Source organism: Hippoglossus hippoglossus, chromosome 5, assembly GCF_009819705.1.
Source record: "Hippoglossus hippoglossus isolate fHipHip1 chromosome 5, fHipHip1.pri, whole genome shotgun sequence".
NCBI lineage: Eukaryota > Metazoa > Chordata > Actinopteri > Pleuronectiformes > Pleuronectidae > Hippoglossus > Hippoglossus hippoglossus.
Window position 1 is genome coordinate 2,368,057 of NC_047155.1, and position 17,500 is coordinate 2,385,556.

General features: G+C 44.4%; 1 protein-coding gene across 1 annotated transcript in view; it reads left to right on the plus strand.

The window, feature by feature from the left end:
* The window catches only part of LOC117761158 (receptor-type tyrosine-protein phosphatase T-like), a 136,860-nt gene that overhangs the window by 69,630 nt on the left and 49,730 nt on the right, over positions 1-17,500 (plus strand). The window contains exons 11-13 of the mRNA XM_034584819.1: positions 7,993-8,147; positions 13,821-13,901; positions 14,231-14,266. Of these exons, the coding sequence (XP_034440710.1) occupies positions 7,993-8,147; positions 13,821-13,901; positions 14,231-14,266 (272 nt within the window). The remainder of the gene's footprint in view (positions 1-7,992; positions 8,148-13,820; positions 13,902-14,230; positions 14,267-17,500) is intronic.

The window sequence follows — 17,500 nt, forward strand, 5'->3', positions numbered from 1 at the left end:
CCAAATGAAAGGATGCAATGTTAAACTGCATTTAAAGGAGCCTTAATCAAAATGGGACAAACCAGACAACCAGTCCGGAAATGGAAACTCCAAGTTGGGATCCAGACCCAGTTTCTTGTATCACGAACTCAGCCTGTGAAACTGTCATCACACGTATTATTAAGAAGGAAGCGGTTCTCTCGGCACCATGACTTGTTATTTAACTACCACGTTGTTTTGGTGGTGAAGAGGAAATTTCAGCCGTAATGAATTTCCATTGTTTGCAGGGTCCCTCTCTTAAAGTGTCTCGTCCCGAAAGGTCGATGTAAATCACCGTAATCATCTTCAACCAAGTGGCCATTTTCTGCTGTTAAACCCAGAGGAGCCACGATAGCTGCACACACAGACACACACACACACGCACACACACACACACACACACACACACACACACACACACACACACACACACACACACACACACACACACACACACACACACACACACACACACCGCAGGATACACGTATACCAACAAACCTGCGTAAACACATCCGCTCTCTTGCCCCAAGCTCACCAGCAAATCCCTGCAGAGACTTTCTGAAAACTCCTGAATCTCCAGCTGTCTTCAAAGCATCTGGAAATTTCTTCTAAATCGGCAGCAGAGTTCAAACTGAGCGGAACAGTCATCACATGCCCAGACCTCTTCTTCTTCTTCTTCTTCTTCTTCTTCTTCTTCTTCTTCTTCTTCTTCTTCTTCTTCCTCTTCTTAAAACATCCACCCAGAGGCTGTTTGGCCAGAAATCACTTCTTTAAACGGAGAGATTGACACAATTAGAAGGATGGAAGACATTTTGTTCTGTTCCACACTCGCTGCAATGTTCAATTGAAACAGAAATTAAATATGAACGCGACGGCCATCGCTCCTCCCTTTCAATGCTACGGTTTGTTACCCAGTCACACGGTGTAATATATTATATTTCATCCTTAAATTACCGTGCGTTGCATTGAACAGGAAACTGCCCAACAGGGAAAGTAGGTCCATCACTGTTATTTATTTATACATTCTTACATTAACAAGAACTTGAAAACTGTGTCATGTTAATCACTAGTTTGAAAAAGGTCGGCTGCCTATTGTGACCAAACCTGGACATCAGTAAGTATTAAACTTGTACTTTAATGACCAGTATCCTCTCTATCAGTATACAAGGAGGTGGAATTGACTTTTATTATTAACATTACTTTAATATTTGTACATTTTTTGCTCCGTGTAAGAATAAAAATAAAACGATCAATTTATCAACGGCAGATTTTTAGAAAAGTCTAGAATCCTTCTTGCTCTGGTTTCTAATCCAAACAGAAGCATAGAAGACGAAGTTATTAGCACAGAGCAGCAGCAGCAGTAACACACACTCGCATGTGTACACACACACACACACACACACACACACACACACACACACACACACACACACACACACACACACACACACACACACACACACACACACACACACACACACACACACACACACACACACACACACACACAGCTTTTGCCCCAGGATGTTTACTGTTAGATGAGAGAGGGATTTTTCTCCCTCTCCTTCCATCCCCTATCTCTCTCTCTCTCTTCACCTCCCTCTGTATCCCTCAATCTCTCTCTCCCTCGCTGGGCCTGCCTCTAAATCCTGTGATACGCAGATGAAAGTTTGTTTTGGCTTCGCCTGCAGCCTCCTCCGGAGCGACTGCTGTCATCATCAGGTGACGGACGGCCTGTCTGACTGCAGCGCTGGCTGGGGATGACTCCGGGATGTCGGAGCCGTATCTACCTGCCAGCCGACTGGCTGAGGCCTCTCTCTCCGGAGCACGGGGGTTTAGTGAATCCCTCCATGAGTGAAACGACTGTCGTTCCCCTCGTTTGATTGGACGCCTGGAGGTCGCCCCCCCTCTTGACTTGCCAGGCTTTTGCTAAAATAAATGCAATTCCCCTCTGCATGCATCAGCTTCAAGGAAAAGGAAGCAGTGGGAACCAAACTGTGGTTGTTGACTTCATGGAATGTCGTGTTGCTACACTATATACACACGGATATATTTGTATGATAATTAATGGAACAAATGTAGGTCACTGAAGAACTCCTGACTACTTGGACACATTGGAAATGTCCTGTACGTCCTTGGTCTTCAAATGTTGATAACAGCAATTTAGTCATTAGTAACAACGACGTTTTCCATGTTAATGTGAAGGGCTTGTTTATATCGTTTAGCTTTATGTGGATAACTTAATATATCTGGACTTGGAGAGAACGTTCCTCTGCCAAGGGGAACGCCCTGTCTCGCCATGTTGAAGAAAGTGAAAGACAAATGTATCTGGATCTGCTCCAAAATGTTGTCAAACTCCACCTCTCCACATCATTTCCTGGACGTGGGTTCAGCAGTTTTAAAGAATCCGACTGACAGTCAGTCAAATAAACCAAACGGCAAAGAAAACATAACCTCCTTGGCAGAGTTAAAACTGGTGGGAAGCAAAAAAAAGTTCCCTCAGCACTTCACTTAACTCCCGATTGATTCTGTCTGGGCCACATTCTGAACCGTTTATTCCAAGACTGTTGCCAGAAGCCAACAGATTTAAAACAGTTGCATTGAATCTCATGTAACTTAATTATTAGCAAACATTCACAGCGAATCGTGATATTTTACTAAGAGGTAACTCAATGTTAGATATACATATACATATACATATACATATATATATATATATATAGACATATTGATTAAAGAAAACTGGATCTTTAAGTTCATGGAAACTCTGAATGATGAACTTAGGTAATGCATATCCAGCCCTTGTGAAATGAACCTCTCGACTGCTCCTGACACCTAATGCATCAAATGAGCAACAATTAAAAGGCCGTTATTTTAGCTCCACTACACCCCCCCCCCCCCCCCCCCCCCCCTTTGTCTCACTCCACTTCTTCTCATCCGCTGTCTCTCACACCTTCTCTTAAACTCATCACACGCACAAAACAATCCCAACGCATCCACCGCGCATCGCTCATTATCGACACATCAAGCAACCTGCAATTAACGTCGCCGGGGGGGGCATAAAGTACTCCATGATTTTCCCTGTGGTCGGCGCCCGGCAGGGTAACCTTAGCGCTTTAATGAACTGCCGCCGTGACATTCATTAAAGGAGGATTACGCCGTGCTCATTGTCACTCACAATATGCGCGGAATTTGTCATTTAAACGAGTCCATTAAGAGGATGAATGTGTTCTGCTGGGTGGAGGTGGGAAGAAGAGGAAGAGGAAGAGGAGGAAGAGGAGGGGATGAGAGGGAGAAGCTCTTTCACTTCCTTTGCAAGTCACGAGTGTTTTTCTGTTTCTTTTGTTACCTCCTCCATCCTCCTTCCCTCCATTCCTCTCCCCTCGCCCTTCTCCTCTTCACTCCTCTCGTTCTCCATTCTCTCTCCGTCTCTTCATCTTTTCCCACTTTGCTCTTCTTCTTCTCGTCCTCCTCCTCCTCCTCGCCTGCTGCCCACTTTCTGTCGATGTGCAGCCAGGTAGCCAGGAATAGGCCACTCTGAGCTCCAATCACACAGGAGGTTTCCAGGCTCCTTTAAATTGGTGCGCAACGAGGTTGATGGAAAGAAATGACTGTGGCAGAAACTGCGCTCGGCCATTCCTCCTTATCCGTCTCGCACGTTTCTGTCTCTCTCTCTCTCTCTCTAACATCTTCATTTCACTCTCACTCGAGTTCCACTGGTTGTTGTTTTTATCTCTTTCTCTTTTTAATCTTTCCACCTTTTGCTCTAACTCTGCTTTTGTAATCTCTCTGATCGTCCACTTCTACGTCTCTTGGCTGAAGACGTTAAAAACTCAAGCATGTGTCTGACACACACACACACACACACACACACACACACATTCATTTACAATAATTCCAGTTTAATGCTGTTTTAATATCTTCACAAACACCTGCTGGATTAATAGTAGTTCTGTGTGGACTGTATAGGAATGAGAGGAATCTGAAAATACATGTTGCACATTTGAAAAGCAAACAGAGACGAGACACACACGACATTAACACACACGCACACACATGCATGGATGCAAAAATCCAATGGCAACATTTGGCAGTGATGCAGTAAGTTGTGTTTGTTTTCATGCAGTGAAGAAAGAAACAGACTATCTGCAGGTCAGGGAGATGGACGTGTGTTTAACTTTGCTGATCCAGTCTCATCTCATTCAACCTTTTAGAGCCTGAACTGCTTTTGTATGTTTAAGTCTGATCATTTCAGTTTTTTACAACAATTACCACATATTGTTATGACTATGAAAACTAGAGGGATGTTCAATCTTGCAATGCTTAAGAAAGTGAAAACTTTAATAAGTTGGCAGTGAACGTATAACCTCCCTGGTGGAGAAGCATCCTAGCTACTCTTGGTGCTGTGGTGGCAGAGAACGTATATATTCGGACGTGTAGAAGCCTTAAGAAGTATTTATAAACTGCTCAGTTCAGTTCTTCTGTGTTTAAAGCTCCTCTCAAAGAGCTGAGAACCGTCTCTGAAGACACATGGAACCAGGAAGTTAGATATTACGTTCAACCAGCCGACTCTCTGGGATCGGTGTCACTTATAGAAATGTTCTTCTTCTCAGTCAGACTATCAGTTTCTCACTGTAGTGACTCATCCTCTGAGTCGTTCCTGAAAGCTCTCAGACACGTTGAGTTGATGAATGCTGTGTAGGAAAGTAGTTTTGTGCTCATCTACTTTCTCTCTTGGAGCGACTGGGCAGGAAGCTGCAGTTTGTCGGAGTACACGTGCAGAGCGGGCGTATTAGGCGGCTTCGTGATAGGTCACTGAGAAACACGCCCACTCGCCGGGCAGCGGGCGCCGACAGCCAGATACAACACTCACACAAACACAGCCGAGAACGTCCAGCACACACACACACACACACACACACACAGCACTGAAACGGCCTTCAAGGAGATCAAGTGTTTGCTACACACACACACACACACACACGCCTGCATTACAGCCAACATACACACAAACACACACACACACACACACACACACTGCCCACTGTTTGCCATTCGTGACGAGATGTCAGACACCTTCGGGAAGTTGAGGAATGTGTTGGTGGATTCCGGAGGAGGTTTTTTCAGTCGACTCCAGAAAAAGTTGTGTGAGGCGTTTGTGTTCTTTAATGATTCAGATCGAATTTGCCTCTGACAAAAAACGATGTGTTGTTGATCCACATATTAGCAACAGGTTTTAATATGAGCAAACACTTTGTTGATAAGTCGCTCGACAGGATTCTCACAACACTGGGTTCTACTGTCGAGATGCAAAATGTAGAAAATGCAAATTCAAACTCTCAGTTAACGTGAAAGGGTTCATTTAAAAATAAAATAAAAATGAAACTAGAATAATGATGTCATAAATTTACTCTAGTTTTCTTTCTATTATTTTGTATAGACCGGACATTTAAAGTCCCTGAGGATCCATTTGGGTTCAGACGCAGCAGACGAATAAAGTTGGATGCTGTGAATGTCCTGAATTAGCCTGATCGAGTTTCGTTATAGATTCCAGTATTTTTTTTACCCGGCACATTTGCCATTAATTCAGTCGCTGTGACTTTATGGGTCACACGAGCTTTGCAGCTGTAGAGAATCAGAGAAATGACGACTTGGCGGTTCGGGGGCCGAATGTGAAACTTTCTGATTTACAAATAAATATGATTTTCAAAATGAATTATTTACAAATTTCAAGGGACCACAGCTCAAGAAATATTGTAATAATGTAGTCCCACAAATAAATACAAATCTTTATTTCTTACCGTATGAAAAGCTGAACATTTAATGCAACGTTCAGCGAAGCGAAAGATGTCGTTGTTTTTAACTTCCCTGAAATCTTAAAATGCTTTAAGTCTTTGAACGGAACTTTTTTTAAATGTCACAATCCTTATGGATCTGATTTGAGATTTACAGTCTGAAAACTGTTCTACGCTAAGTTTTCTATTGTTTCCAAGTTGACTGGTGAGTTAGCAGCTGCTGGCTTCCGGGTACATTTCAGCTCGTTTGGTGGGCGTGTCACAGGTGTCGTCCAATCAGCAGCCACCCTGTCGTATTAAAGAGACAGTGACAAAGTGGATTCTCTAAATGTGTCCCCTGCCGCTCGGTGTTTACATCAACTGCAGCTCATGGATCTAAACTTCTCCGCTGCCACAGATGCAACATGCACGAGGTGTTCAAAGCACCATCGTTTACGTTCCGGTGTTTTACTTTGATGTCCCCGGGCTGGACGCCGCCCTGGTCTGCAGCGCAGCACATGGAGTTGATTTAAGCTGCACCACAGCATTAGGCATCACGTCATCCTGTGAAAAGCGGCAGTAAAACCAGCCCCCACTAATTATCACCTCCTGTATGTTCAGGTTCACGGAACATGTTTCACTTCTGGCGCTAAATGCAGGAGGAGGCAGTAAAAACTCTGCTTTATGGCACAACTTGTGCAAGCTTTGGTGAATCTGCCGGCCGGTGTCACATTGTTATAGCTCGCCGTCGCTTGTGCCATCTGCCGTCTCAGCGGACCGCAGAGTGAAGGTAAAACTCAGAATAGCTGCTGTGAAATGGCCGGCAGATGGGAGCTGTGACATGAGAACAGTAAATGGAGGAAAACAAATCGCACGGCTCCAGCAGCACTCAGGGGACGTCTCATCAGCAGCCAGTCTTTACTACGACTGCGTTTACCACCAGTGTGTGCACAGCAGCTGCATGAAGCCCCACATGTTACTCAACTACTGATTGTTAACCGGCTCCTGCTCAGTCACATCATCCTTTTGTTTTAATTACTCAAGAGAAACACACCTACCTCGTTTCTTCACCTCCAAGCGGTTAAAGAATTCAATTGTTTGGTCACAGAGAAATTTCTTACGAATAAAGTTCTGTTGAATGAGCTCCTGCAGGGTAAAAGTGTGTGTCTACACTGGTTTTACCGAATAGCTAATATTAATAATCGATTCCGTAGATTGTGTGTGAAGATTGCGTGTCATGGCGATTCCCCTCCCTATCGCCCCCTGCAGGCTGGTTGTAGAGTAGGTCATAAACTCTGCCTCCTTTCGGGACATGAAACAAACTAAATAGATCAAAGTGGACGTTAAACACAGGTTTTCTGTCTCTGATCAGTTTGGTTTGAATCACACGGACGTTGGACTCTGGCTCCAAATGATGTCATCGGTCCAAGATGGCAGCGTTTTCTCTCCAGGATATTTTGGCTTAAATTTTTTGGGATAATTGGATAAAAGGTTTTTTTTTAAATATGTAATGAATGTGATTTCAGTGCATGAGGCGCGGATACAGGACGACTTGTCAACAGATTGTCGATGCTGTTTATACGTCAACAAGACAAAACAAGAACTGTGAATACTCAGTAGTTATTATCACTACATCTCTACATGAGTACACAGGACTAGTGGCAGACAATGAAGAAGAAGAAAGGGCCAGGTTTCAGTTTACGTCTGCATTCTGAAAAGGGGCATGCACCTTAGTCTTTGTACAAATAAATGACAAACTACATCCCTGACACAGCGACAGGAAAAATACCTTTTACTCGTACGGGTGATCCACGTCTGTGAATACGTCTCTGAAACCCTGAACTGTAAACGTGTTTTTTTTTTTTACTTTTCAAAGCGGCAATGCATAAACCAGAGTGTTCACCCTCATGAAGTTATTTTTACCTCCCATGTGTTCAAGCTGCTGCACGTTTAATGAAATATTCTCTCCTGCTGCATGTTCTCATCGACTCCCACATTGTTTTCTGATGTATGTTTGTGTGTCTGTGATTCTGTTTGGGCTTTGCACGCTGATTCACGCACACATGCATGTTTTCAAGTGTTAATATATCTGTGTGCCTGTGTGTGTGTGTGTGTGTGTGTGTGTGTGTGGGGGGGGGGGGGGGGGCTTCTACCTGTGTGTATGCTTATTTGTGTGCATGTGTTGATACCACTGCAGGAAGTTGGCAAAGAAGCAGAAGGAGACTGCCAGCAGCTCCACTCAGCAGAGGGAGATGGGTCCGGTCACCACGGCTGATAAGAGCACCACTAAAGTCAGCACGCTGCACAAAGACGACCCCTTCTCCACCTCCAACCAGGACCTCAACGGATTCAGTAAGTGGAAAATCGTCTGAGGTTCGAGCATCAGTGTGCAGCCGGAATCTAGCGACTGCAGCCGGCAGCTTCCTGAAGGTGCACAGGAGAATTTCCTGTTCCGGGCTAATATCTCAGTAACCAGCCGGGTGAAGTAACAGCAAGTGTTGTTGTGCTGTGGGAGTAGAGACACAACGAGTGTGTCTTATATAATACGTTTTACTGTTGGTTAACTTTTGTTTCACATAGTAAACTTTCCCTCGCCCTTGTCTGTACTTGGAAATATGCACACACCACGTCTCTGGGCCATTAATCATTTTGTCAGATTCATTTATTCAAATAGTGGACATCTCATTTTATGATAAAGCTCCATATGTCCCTCCTCCTCCTCCTCCTCCTCCTCCTCCTCCTCCTCCTCCTCCTCCTGCAGCATCAGCAGCAGCGTGTTGTGCTGTTTCACTAACCTCCATCTTACTTAGTGCTGTTGTAATCATTTTCAGATCTGTTCCTTAATTTCTTTCTGCCTCATACACATGCAAGTGTAGAAATGCAAATTGAATTATGCATCCTCGTGTATCTACCACTGCTTCTGAAAGTCACCCTGCCTGCGTGTGTGCGGCTATGTGGGTCCGTATTCCCATCTCTTTGTGGAATTGTGTGTCTGTGTGTGTGCGTGTGTGTGTGTGTGTCTGGGGTAATTAAACAGGGCCTCTCAGAAGGGCATTTTTCTCTTGAAAATGTCAGCCTGGCCTTTTGGGAGTGCTTGGCTGTTGAAAGCCAGGGGTGCCAGAGAGGGACTAAGTAGCAAGCTAATGTCGGCCGTAATTGCCGGCACTCTTCCCTTAACTGTCCACGCTGCAATCCTGACGCACAATAATGCTTTTGCATTGGAAGCACTTAGGACTGATCCCTTTTATCTGAACCTTGGATGTTCGATAAAGCTGTGATATTTAAAAACTTTGAAAATGTCTTTGCCTTCAAAAGGACCGGGGCCCTTTAGTGTGGAGTTCGTAACACACCGTGTGCAGAGTGAGTTTAGTTTCCTCCTGACCTTGGGTGCTAGATAAAACTTTACTGTCTCGAACACTGAACAGGTTTTTTTTTCTTTCTCCTTCGATCCAGACCTAACTGCATAATACCAGAGTCGATGGATAAAGGTTTGCGGTGTTTAGTGGATTTAGAAAATAAGTTACTGTCTTCTGGGCATGAATATACGGAGAGGAATGTTTTTTTTTTTCTCCTTCCAGGCAAAGTTGACAAGACCTTGCCTGCGGCCAAATATAAAGATTTGGCATTCAAATTGTGATGCAAACTAGATTTTAGGAATATGGTAAATAGGTGCCAGACATTCCTATAGTTTAGCTTTAAGTAGATGCAAAACACAAAAAAAAACATCTCTCAGCCTGCAGAGATTCCCCGAGGTTCCACATTTGCAATATATGTTCATATTGGGCCTCTGGATGCAGGTTGTAACGAGAGAAATAGAAATATATAATTCTGAGCATTTTGCTTTGTCGTTTTCAGTTTGTTGTTCAATATTCATCACAATTAGCTGTCAGGTTGATCAAAGTTAGTGCAACAAACTAGTCTTATCACATTCAAAGAGATTTATATACTTTTAGCTGTTGAAGACGACACAGAGACAAACACACACACACACCCAGAGTCACCGATCCAGGCTCGATCCTAATGAGACGGGGAGAAAACCGCTGACACAAGGCGGGGGGGACCCAATAATATTTGTGCGGATGGCCCCTCGCAGAGCAAATAACCTTTTTGTGTTATTGGATTCTCACCCAGTCACCGGCTGTCTTCACAGGACATTGCTGTCAAAGCAGATTTCTTTTGGTATGCGGGTGCACTCCTCGACGTATTAAAGTTGAGCTCCTTCTTTGCGGTGCATTAGCATACGGCGCCGGTGCGCATGAGACGGGGGGGATTTTATCACAGAAGTGGAGGAAATGTGTTGTGTTTGGGGGCATTAGCGGGGGGGGGGGGGGGGGGGGGGCGAGAGGAGGAGGAGGAGGAAACAGACGACAATAGAGCCAAGTGAAGATAAAACTTAAATGATCTGCCATTGGGGAAATTGGGCTATTGTCACAGAAAACACAAGCGCAAACAGAATATGAATAGGAATCACGCAAGAAGAGGTAATTTTTACATCAGGAAATTGTTATCACAATCATTTTTTCAAACACCAGTGAAATTAAATGGACGGTGTTTTCCCCTCGGACTTGAAACTGCCCCTTTACGTATGCACTTTATTCAAAATACACAAAAAGAGGTTGTTTTATAGTTGGTAAGATGATGTATCTGTGACAGGAGGCAGCCGAGTTTATTGTATCATTAGTGGAACCGTCCCATGCGTAGATGTGTATATATATATATAAATGTCTCCTTATGCCAGATTCCAAAATATATCATTTCTTCTAGCAGATCCGAATCTGAGCAGGTCCTCCTCTCTCCCAGAAGCTGGCACCGACGCAGCAGCAGCAGAAGATGACGTGTGCTAAAACCAGCCGAGCTCGATATAGCTAACAACTGTCACACTCACAGAAACACATGTCTCACGTCGATCGATAATTAGTGGGACTATTACATTTTGCTGCTCGCTCACACTCGTGTACATCACAATCCCACGAAGCCTCCTCCCTCCCGTCGCTTTACTTTGCGACAGGAAGAACGATGGTTTCACTTCAGCCGCCATCACAACGGGGAGACGGCGACTTAAGTGACGACTTCCACGGCCGCTTAGCGACGTGCACGGGAGTTTTCCACGGATGTGAAGGGGTCGATGCCATTACAAGTTTTCAACATCGAGCTGGAGCGCAATCAAACCCCCCCCCCCCCCCCCACCCCCCATATTGTGCTCTATAGTGAATCTCCATAATGTGTGGGTGTGTTTACACTTACATTATAGATCAGATAGAAAGAAAGACAGAATAAGTAGGAGGCTGGGATTGGAAATTTAATAAACAGATGCGTTATGCTGAAAACAAGGTAACATAAAGGTACTAGAGCAAAAAACGGTGGAGACAAGAGGAGAAAGAGGGAGGTGTGTGGGGGAGGAAACAGTGGAACAGAAAGAAAAGGGCAGAAGAAGGGAGGCTTCATGTCATCTGCTCCGTGAGGATGAAGGGAGGTGGAAGGAGAAGCAGTTTCCACTAATGGCCTCGGACCATCGGGACTCTGAGATACACCGAAAAACACTAACATGCACGAGCACTAAATGGCTTCTGAAGGCCGACAGATAAATGACAATCACGTCTAAGTGAACGCACACAGAAACACACTCCAACACACAGAAACACACTCTAACACACTCCAACACACAGAAACACACAGAAACACACTCCAACACACAGAAACACACAGAAACACACAGAAACACACAGAAACACACTCCAACACACTCTAACACACTCTAACACACTCTAACACACAGAAACACACAGAAACACACTCCAACACACTCTAACACACTCTAACACACAGAAACACACTCCAACACACTCCAACACACTCTAACACACTCCAACACACAGAAACACTGCGGCCAGCTGCAGGTCCAACAGATGAATGTGTGCGGGCTCACTAGAATATCTGTTGTGGATTATTTAACAGGCTCAGCCAGTATATAATATATCACAGTTAGTCTCACAGCAATCTCTCTAGGTTTTATCGTATTGTGAGTGTGTGTGTGTGTGTGTATGTGTGTGTCTATCCTACATATCATTTATTTATAGACCCTGTGCAGTGTGTGTGTGTGTGTGTGGGGGGGAGATGGAGTGTGTCTGCAGGGACGTAGCAGCCATCAGTCACTGTTTAAGAAAGCAAGCCCCGGTGGTGAATTACGTTTACAGGGGGATGATATATTTCTGCTCGGCTCGGCTCTAACTGTCCTGTACCTTGTGGTCTGTCAGCCTTATTACCACAGTGGCTGGTTTCGAACTGGCAACGTACAATCTGATCAACCGCTGTAATGGGTTCGGGTGCAGCGGGGGGGGAAGTTAAGTTAGTTAAGTAAAGTTTACAATTCCGACCGCCACCTTTATTCCCACCAGGTTGACTCTGAATACAGACATACATCATCAGAGTGCTGGTGTCTGGAGTCGTTTATTTCTACCCGGACATTTATTCCCGCGGCCACAGGAAGAGAATAATCCGCTCTCGTGTCTTCTCATAACACCGTGACGTGTTCCTGAAGCAAATCTTGTGTCTCCGGCAAATCTTCACGGACGACGGAGCGCCACCTTCAACCAAACAGATCTCTCCAGCATCGAAATGAACTCTTCGTGTCTCGTGTCAAGTCGGAGGACAAGTTCTCCTCTTCCATGTTGCATCTGTTTCCCCCTGTTGTGCTCAAGACAACATGAGAACTCCCCTTGACTACGATGCCCTTCTGGTGAAACCTTCCAGAACACGATGTTGCGCCTGGTCTCCGATCACCCAAACAGGGCACATGTCACTCCGCTCTCAGTTTAAAAAGGTCTACTGATCTACTGAGCGGCCACATGGTTTTCATGGTGCTGCCATACAAACCAGTAGCCTGTCAGATTCAGCTTTAGCCTCGAGTTTCGGCCTGAATCGTTGATCACAAAGGCCAAAACACAACTGAAGTCATGTCCCTAACACCCGCTGGTGGCCGCTAACACCCGCTGGTGGCCGCTAACACCCGCTAACATCTGCTGGTAGCTGGTAACTTAAATTGTGCAGGAGACCTTCAAACGTACAAGGGACATTCACCATCTTGTCCTTTATTCTACAATCAACCTCAACTTGCTTTCCTTAACCACTGGAATCAAATTAAAGTCTGAAACACTTGCCTACAACACAACTTCTGGGTCTACGCCCATTTACTTGAACCCATTAACTTGACACTTCCTCCTGTCATGTGGTACTGCCTCTCCTGCCGACAGCTCTACTCTCTTTGTTTGTCGGAAGGATTACGAAAAACTACCTTGGATGGATCGAGAGCCAAGAACGTCCCCATTGAATTTGTGTATGAACCCAGAAAAAAGGGTGAAATCCAGGAATTTTTTGGGGAACTGGACAGAAACATATTTTATCCTGTTCTCTAACTTCTCCCTCATGCTCTGCCCCCCTCCCCCCTCCCCCCCACCTCCATTAGTTAAACCCACTTTGTGTTAACAGTCGATCGTCACACAAGCCACAAAATCAGTCCTTGTATTGACAAACAATATAAAGTATTTCAGATTTGAGTGCACGCTCGTGGAGATTGAGCCACTTTGTGGTCAAAACTCGATATCAGTGGCAGTGATGGGGCTAAAAGAGTTATTGGATTGTTCCTGCTGTTGAATATCGAGTATTGATCTACTTTTGTGTATGTTGTTATTGTTAATTGTGTCGTATGATGATGGATTTTTTTGAAATGAGGTCAACGACCTATCCCCTCCTCGGGATTCTCTCCTTCTCCTGATTTGTGCTTTACCCTCTGTCCTCTACATGATATTGTCTTTTTCCTTTCCTATTCCCCGAACTCCTCCTCACCTCCTCCTCTTCCCCTCTCACATCTGTTCTCCTCTTTCCTCCTCTCTCTCCCTTTACATCCTCTTCTCCCCTGTTACCTGCCTCTGCTGTCCCACACCTCACCTCTCCCTCCTCAATGTCGTCTTCCACTTGTCTCCTCATCCTTTTCTCTAACGCCTCTCCTTCCTTCTGTTTCCTCCCCAGCCTCCCCCTCCACCTGCTCCTTCTCTGTGCAGGGAAGCAAGACGCTGCAGAGCAAATCCCTGCTGAACTCCTACTACTCAGGTGAACACTTCAACGCACACACACACACACCCGTGCACACACACACACACATCAGCTTTGTTGTTGCTTTAGGCTGTGATTCAATTGCTGTAAAAGCCGTGGAGTCGCCCGCAGCTGTTGTTGTTGCAACTGGACCAACGATCTTTATGAACGACACCGTGTCGTAACTGAGGAACTGGACTGTTTACTCATCACATTTCACGACTGAGTACCACTACGTCGTTTGTGCTGATTAAGACATTTTGGTATTTCCGACTGTTCCGGCTGTTCCGGCTGTTCCTGACTGGTTTCTCTGTGTTCCCTCTGCCATGTGTTGACTTCCTGTTCAGTGTCCAAAGAGCCAGTTCCAGCCACGACTTCCATCGGTGAGTGAAACTGTTTATCTCACTTCAACGTCCGTGTGGAGCCTTTGTCACACATATTTGTTTTCATCTCTCCCACTTTCTCATTTTACGAATATTAAATGTGGTTTACTGTTACAGTCAAGGTGCCTCTTCACACACACACACACACACACACACACACACACACACACACACACACACACACACACACACACACACACACACTCAGAGGACAGAATGAAATGTCACTATCATTTTTCAGTCCCCTCTTTCTGTCTTCTTCTACTCGTTTCTTCTCCCTCTCTCTCCTTCTGTTGGCCAGATTGGCCAGTTCTTTGCCAAGTGTGTGATGATGCCAAATTGTCAGATGTGTGTGTGTGTGTGTGTGTGTGTGTGTGTGTGTGTGTGTGTGTGTGTGTGTATGTGGTCTACTTGCCCCTACCCTCAACCCCCCAACCACACACACACACATACACATTCTGTCACACATTTACTTTCCTGCCACACCTCTTCTCATCCATCCTTCATTTTCTTTGTTCTCTCAACTTCTTTTCTATCTCTTTCTTTGATCATTATCAGATTTGCTTTCATCTTTTCTCCATTCCACCTTCACTGTCTCCTCTCCTCTCCCCTCCTCTCCTCTCCCCTCCTCTCCTCTCCTCTCCTCTCCTCTCCTCTCCTCTCCTCTCCTCTCCTCGAATGAGAAACCCAAGTGCTGAGTAGATATTGAAGAGCAAATCCATGTGATGGACACTTTCTGTCTTTTCTGACCTGAAAAACAGATTGACCAAAGAAAAGTGGACGAATGAAAAGTAAAAATAAACTGTACTAGACGATATCATTTTCTCATTCGCTGCAATGTACACAACTCTCAGCACAGATTCCTTATTTGCTGATTGCACATCAAGGGATGATGAAGCAGAATGCAAAAATTCGCTTGAGCGATTTGTGCAATGGTACAGTTTTGCAGGCGTACATCTTTTACAGAGTGACATTAGCTTTTTGTCGAGCCATCTGTTCTCGCCACAATTAGAAAGAAGGTTTTAAAACAAAACTACAGCAAAACCAAATCTGTTTTTTGCAACAAATACATATAATATAGAATATGACAGAACTAAAGGGTGTGATTCAGCTTATAGATTAGAACTGATTTATTACATCTATTTCTATTTTTTTCACAAGGTGAGGGGTATTTATTCTGCAACGCGACAGCCAGATGCACCTGAACTGACTTCCGTCTATTTACCTGCTGCTCTAATACAAGTTGAGATGTACAGATGTTTTCACGTAACCTGGAAACACTTCCTTAAATGACATAATGATGATTAAACCAAATTAATTTAGTTCTTGGTTAAATTCGTGACCATGTTTTATTAATCGCAAATTTTCACTTCAACCCTTACAGCAGCCACAGTTCACGTAAACAGACAAACAAATGGATGAATGGATGAATACAGATCTAACATACGTAGAATCCACTGAATCAGTGCAACCCAACCTTTAGCAGTCCCTGCACCACACGAGGTTAGCCTGCTCATACATGTTTTTGTACACACAATACACATAGCTAGGGCTTGTTATCCACAAGCTTATATCACTTCTTGTTTGTAAAATGTTTACAGCAGAGAACAAGATTTAAAAATGACGTTAAACTTAATTGACAACATTAGGTCGGTCATTTCATCTGAGGCGGCCTCCAAGGGATTTCATCGTTCAGTAAATGGGAAGAAAACGTTTTATTTTCCGAGGCAAATCCAACATTTAGACCTTTTCCAAGACCTGCCAGGCTTTTTGAAAACGGATAATGGTAACCAGTGAAGATCGTTTTCAATAGCTTGAAGAGAGAGCGAGAGCGGGAGCGAGAGGGAGAGCGAGAGCGAGAGCGGGAGCGAGAGCGAGAGCGAGAGCGAGGGAGAAGAAAGTTATTAAGACGACAGTGAAAGATACAGATTGAAGGATCAAACACAGGCAGAAGGAGCTTGGGTAAATCCAGTGTGCAATGCAGAGGGGTTAAGCTCTGTGTGTGTGTGTGTGTCTGTGTGTGTGTGCGTGTGTGTGTTTGCTTTTGGACCAGCTGTATCGTGTTCACCGTAACTGACTCAGGTGTCTCCTTGTCTATGGAAACCAACACAGAAGCCAACACTTACACACAGTACACACATCATTATACAAATATATGCACGAAGAGATCATCAGAAAGTTGCAAAATATGCACAGAAGTACACACACACACACACACACACACACACACACACACACACACACACACGCACATCAACCCTGCGCAGTGTTAACATCGATGCGGACGCACCGTAAATCCATCGGATCAGTGGAAAGCCAGCGCAGCATAGCATGCATTTCATGTGCAAACACGTTTTGGTCTAAAAATCAATTTCCCAGACGCTGATGTATGTTAAAGGGGTTACGCCACACTGTTCTCTGTCAGCTCACCAAGCAAGCGTCAGCCGTTTGTGCCCCCGGCCAAGGACAGCCCTTCGCTGTTGTTAGCGCAGAAAGTCACGTTTTACCATGCATCACGAGCCTCCTGCAGTTAATTAGACACACTCAGTGTCACAAATACAGGGAAACACAACTGTGACCGTGCCGAGGAATCCCTCCGAGGTCGTAGAAGCCAAAGGATGAAAGTCAGGAAGTGAACCAGGAAGTGAAATCTCCCCTCTGCAAACTACCTTTTCAAGAAGGACGAAGATACAACAGACCAGTAGTAGATAATATTTAATAAACACAATGGTTTTGCTTTAGATGCCAATTTTTGTAGGCGACAACTCCCCAGAGTCATTTTTGTTCTTTGTAATTTACTGCAAGTAGATGCACGTTGAAGAGGAAAGAAGAAGCTGGGGAATTATGAAATCATTACGTCGCTAGTTAGGAAGTACAAAGATTTATTTACTTTGATTAATCTTTCTACACAATTTGTAATAATAAAAACGCAGTAAATGATAATATATAATAAAATTGATGTCAGTTCACATGTAGTTGCATTGACGAGGTTTCTCAGTATCACCCTAGGAAAAAGTGAATTTTAATAGTGAATGAAGATTCTGCTTTTGTAGTAGAAGTAAACTCTGCTCGACTATATAACGTGAAATTACACATTGTTCCCATTCTCATTTTAGTCAAAGTGCCTCAGTTTGGTTTCTCTTCGTTCTTTGTACAGAAGTTTGTTACTTTCAGAAGTTGGTGGATGGTTGTGAAGTGTTTGACCAGAGCTGCAGAAACCACAGTTAGATCCAC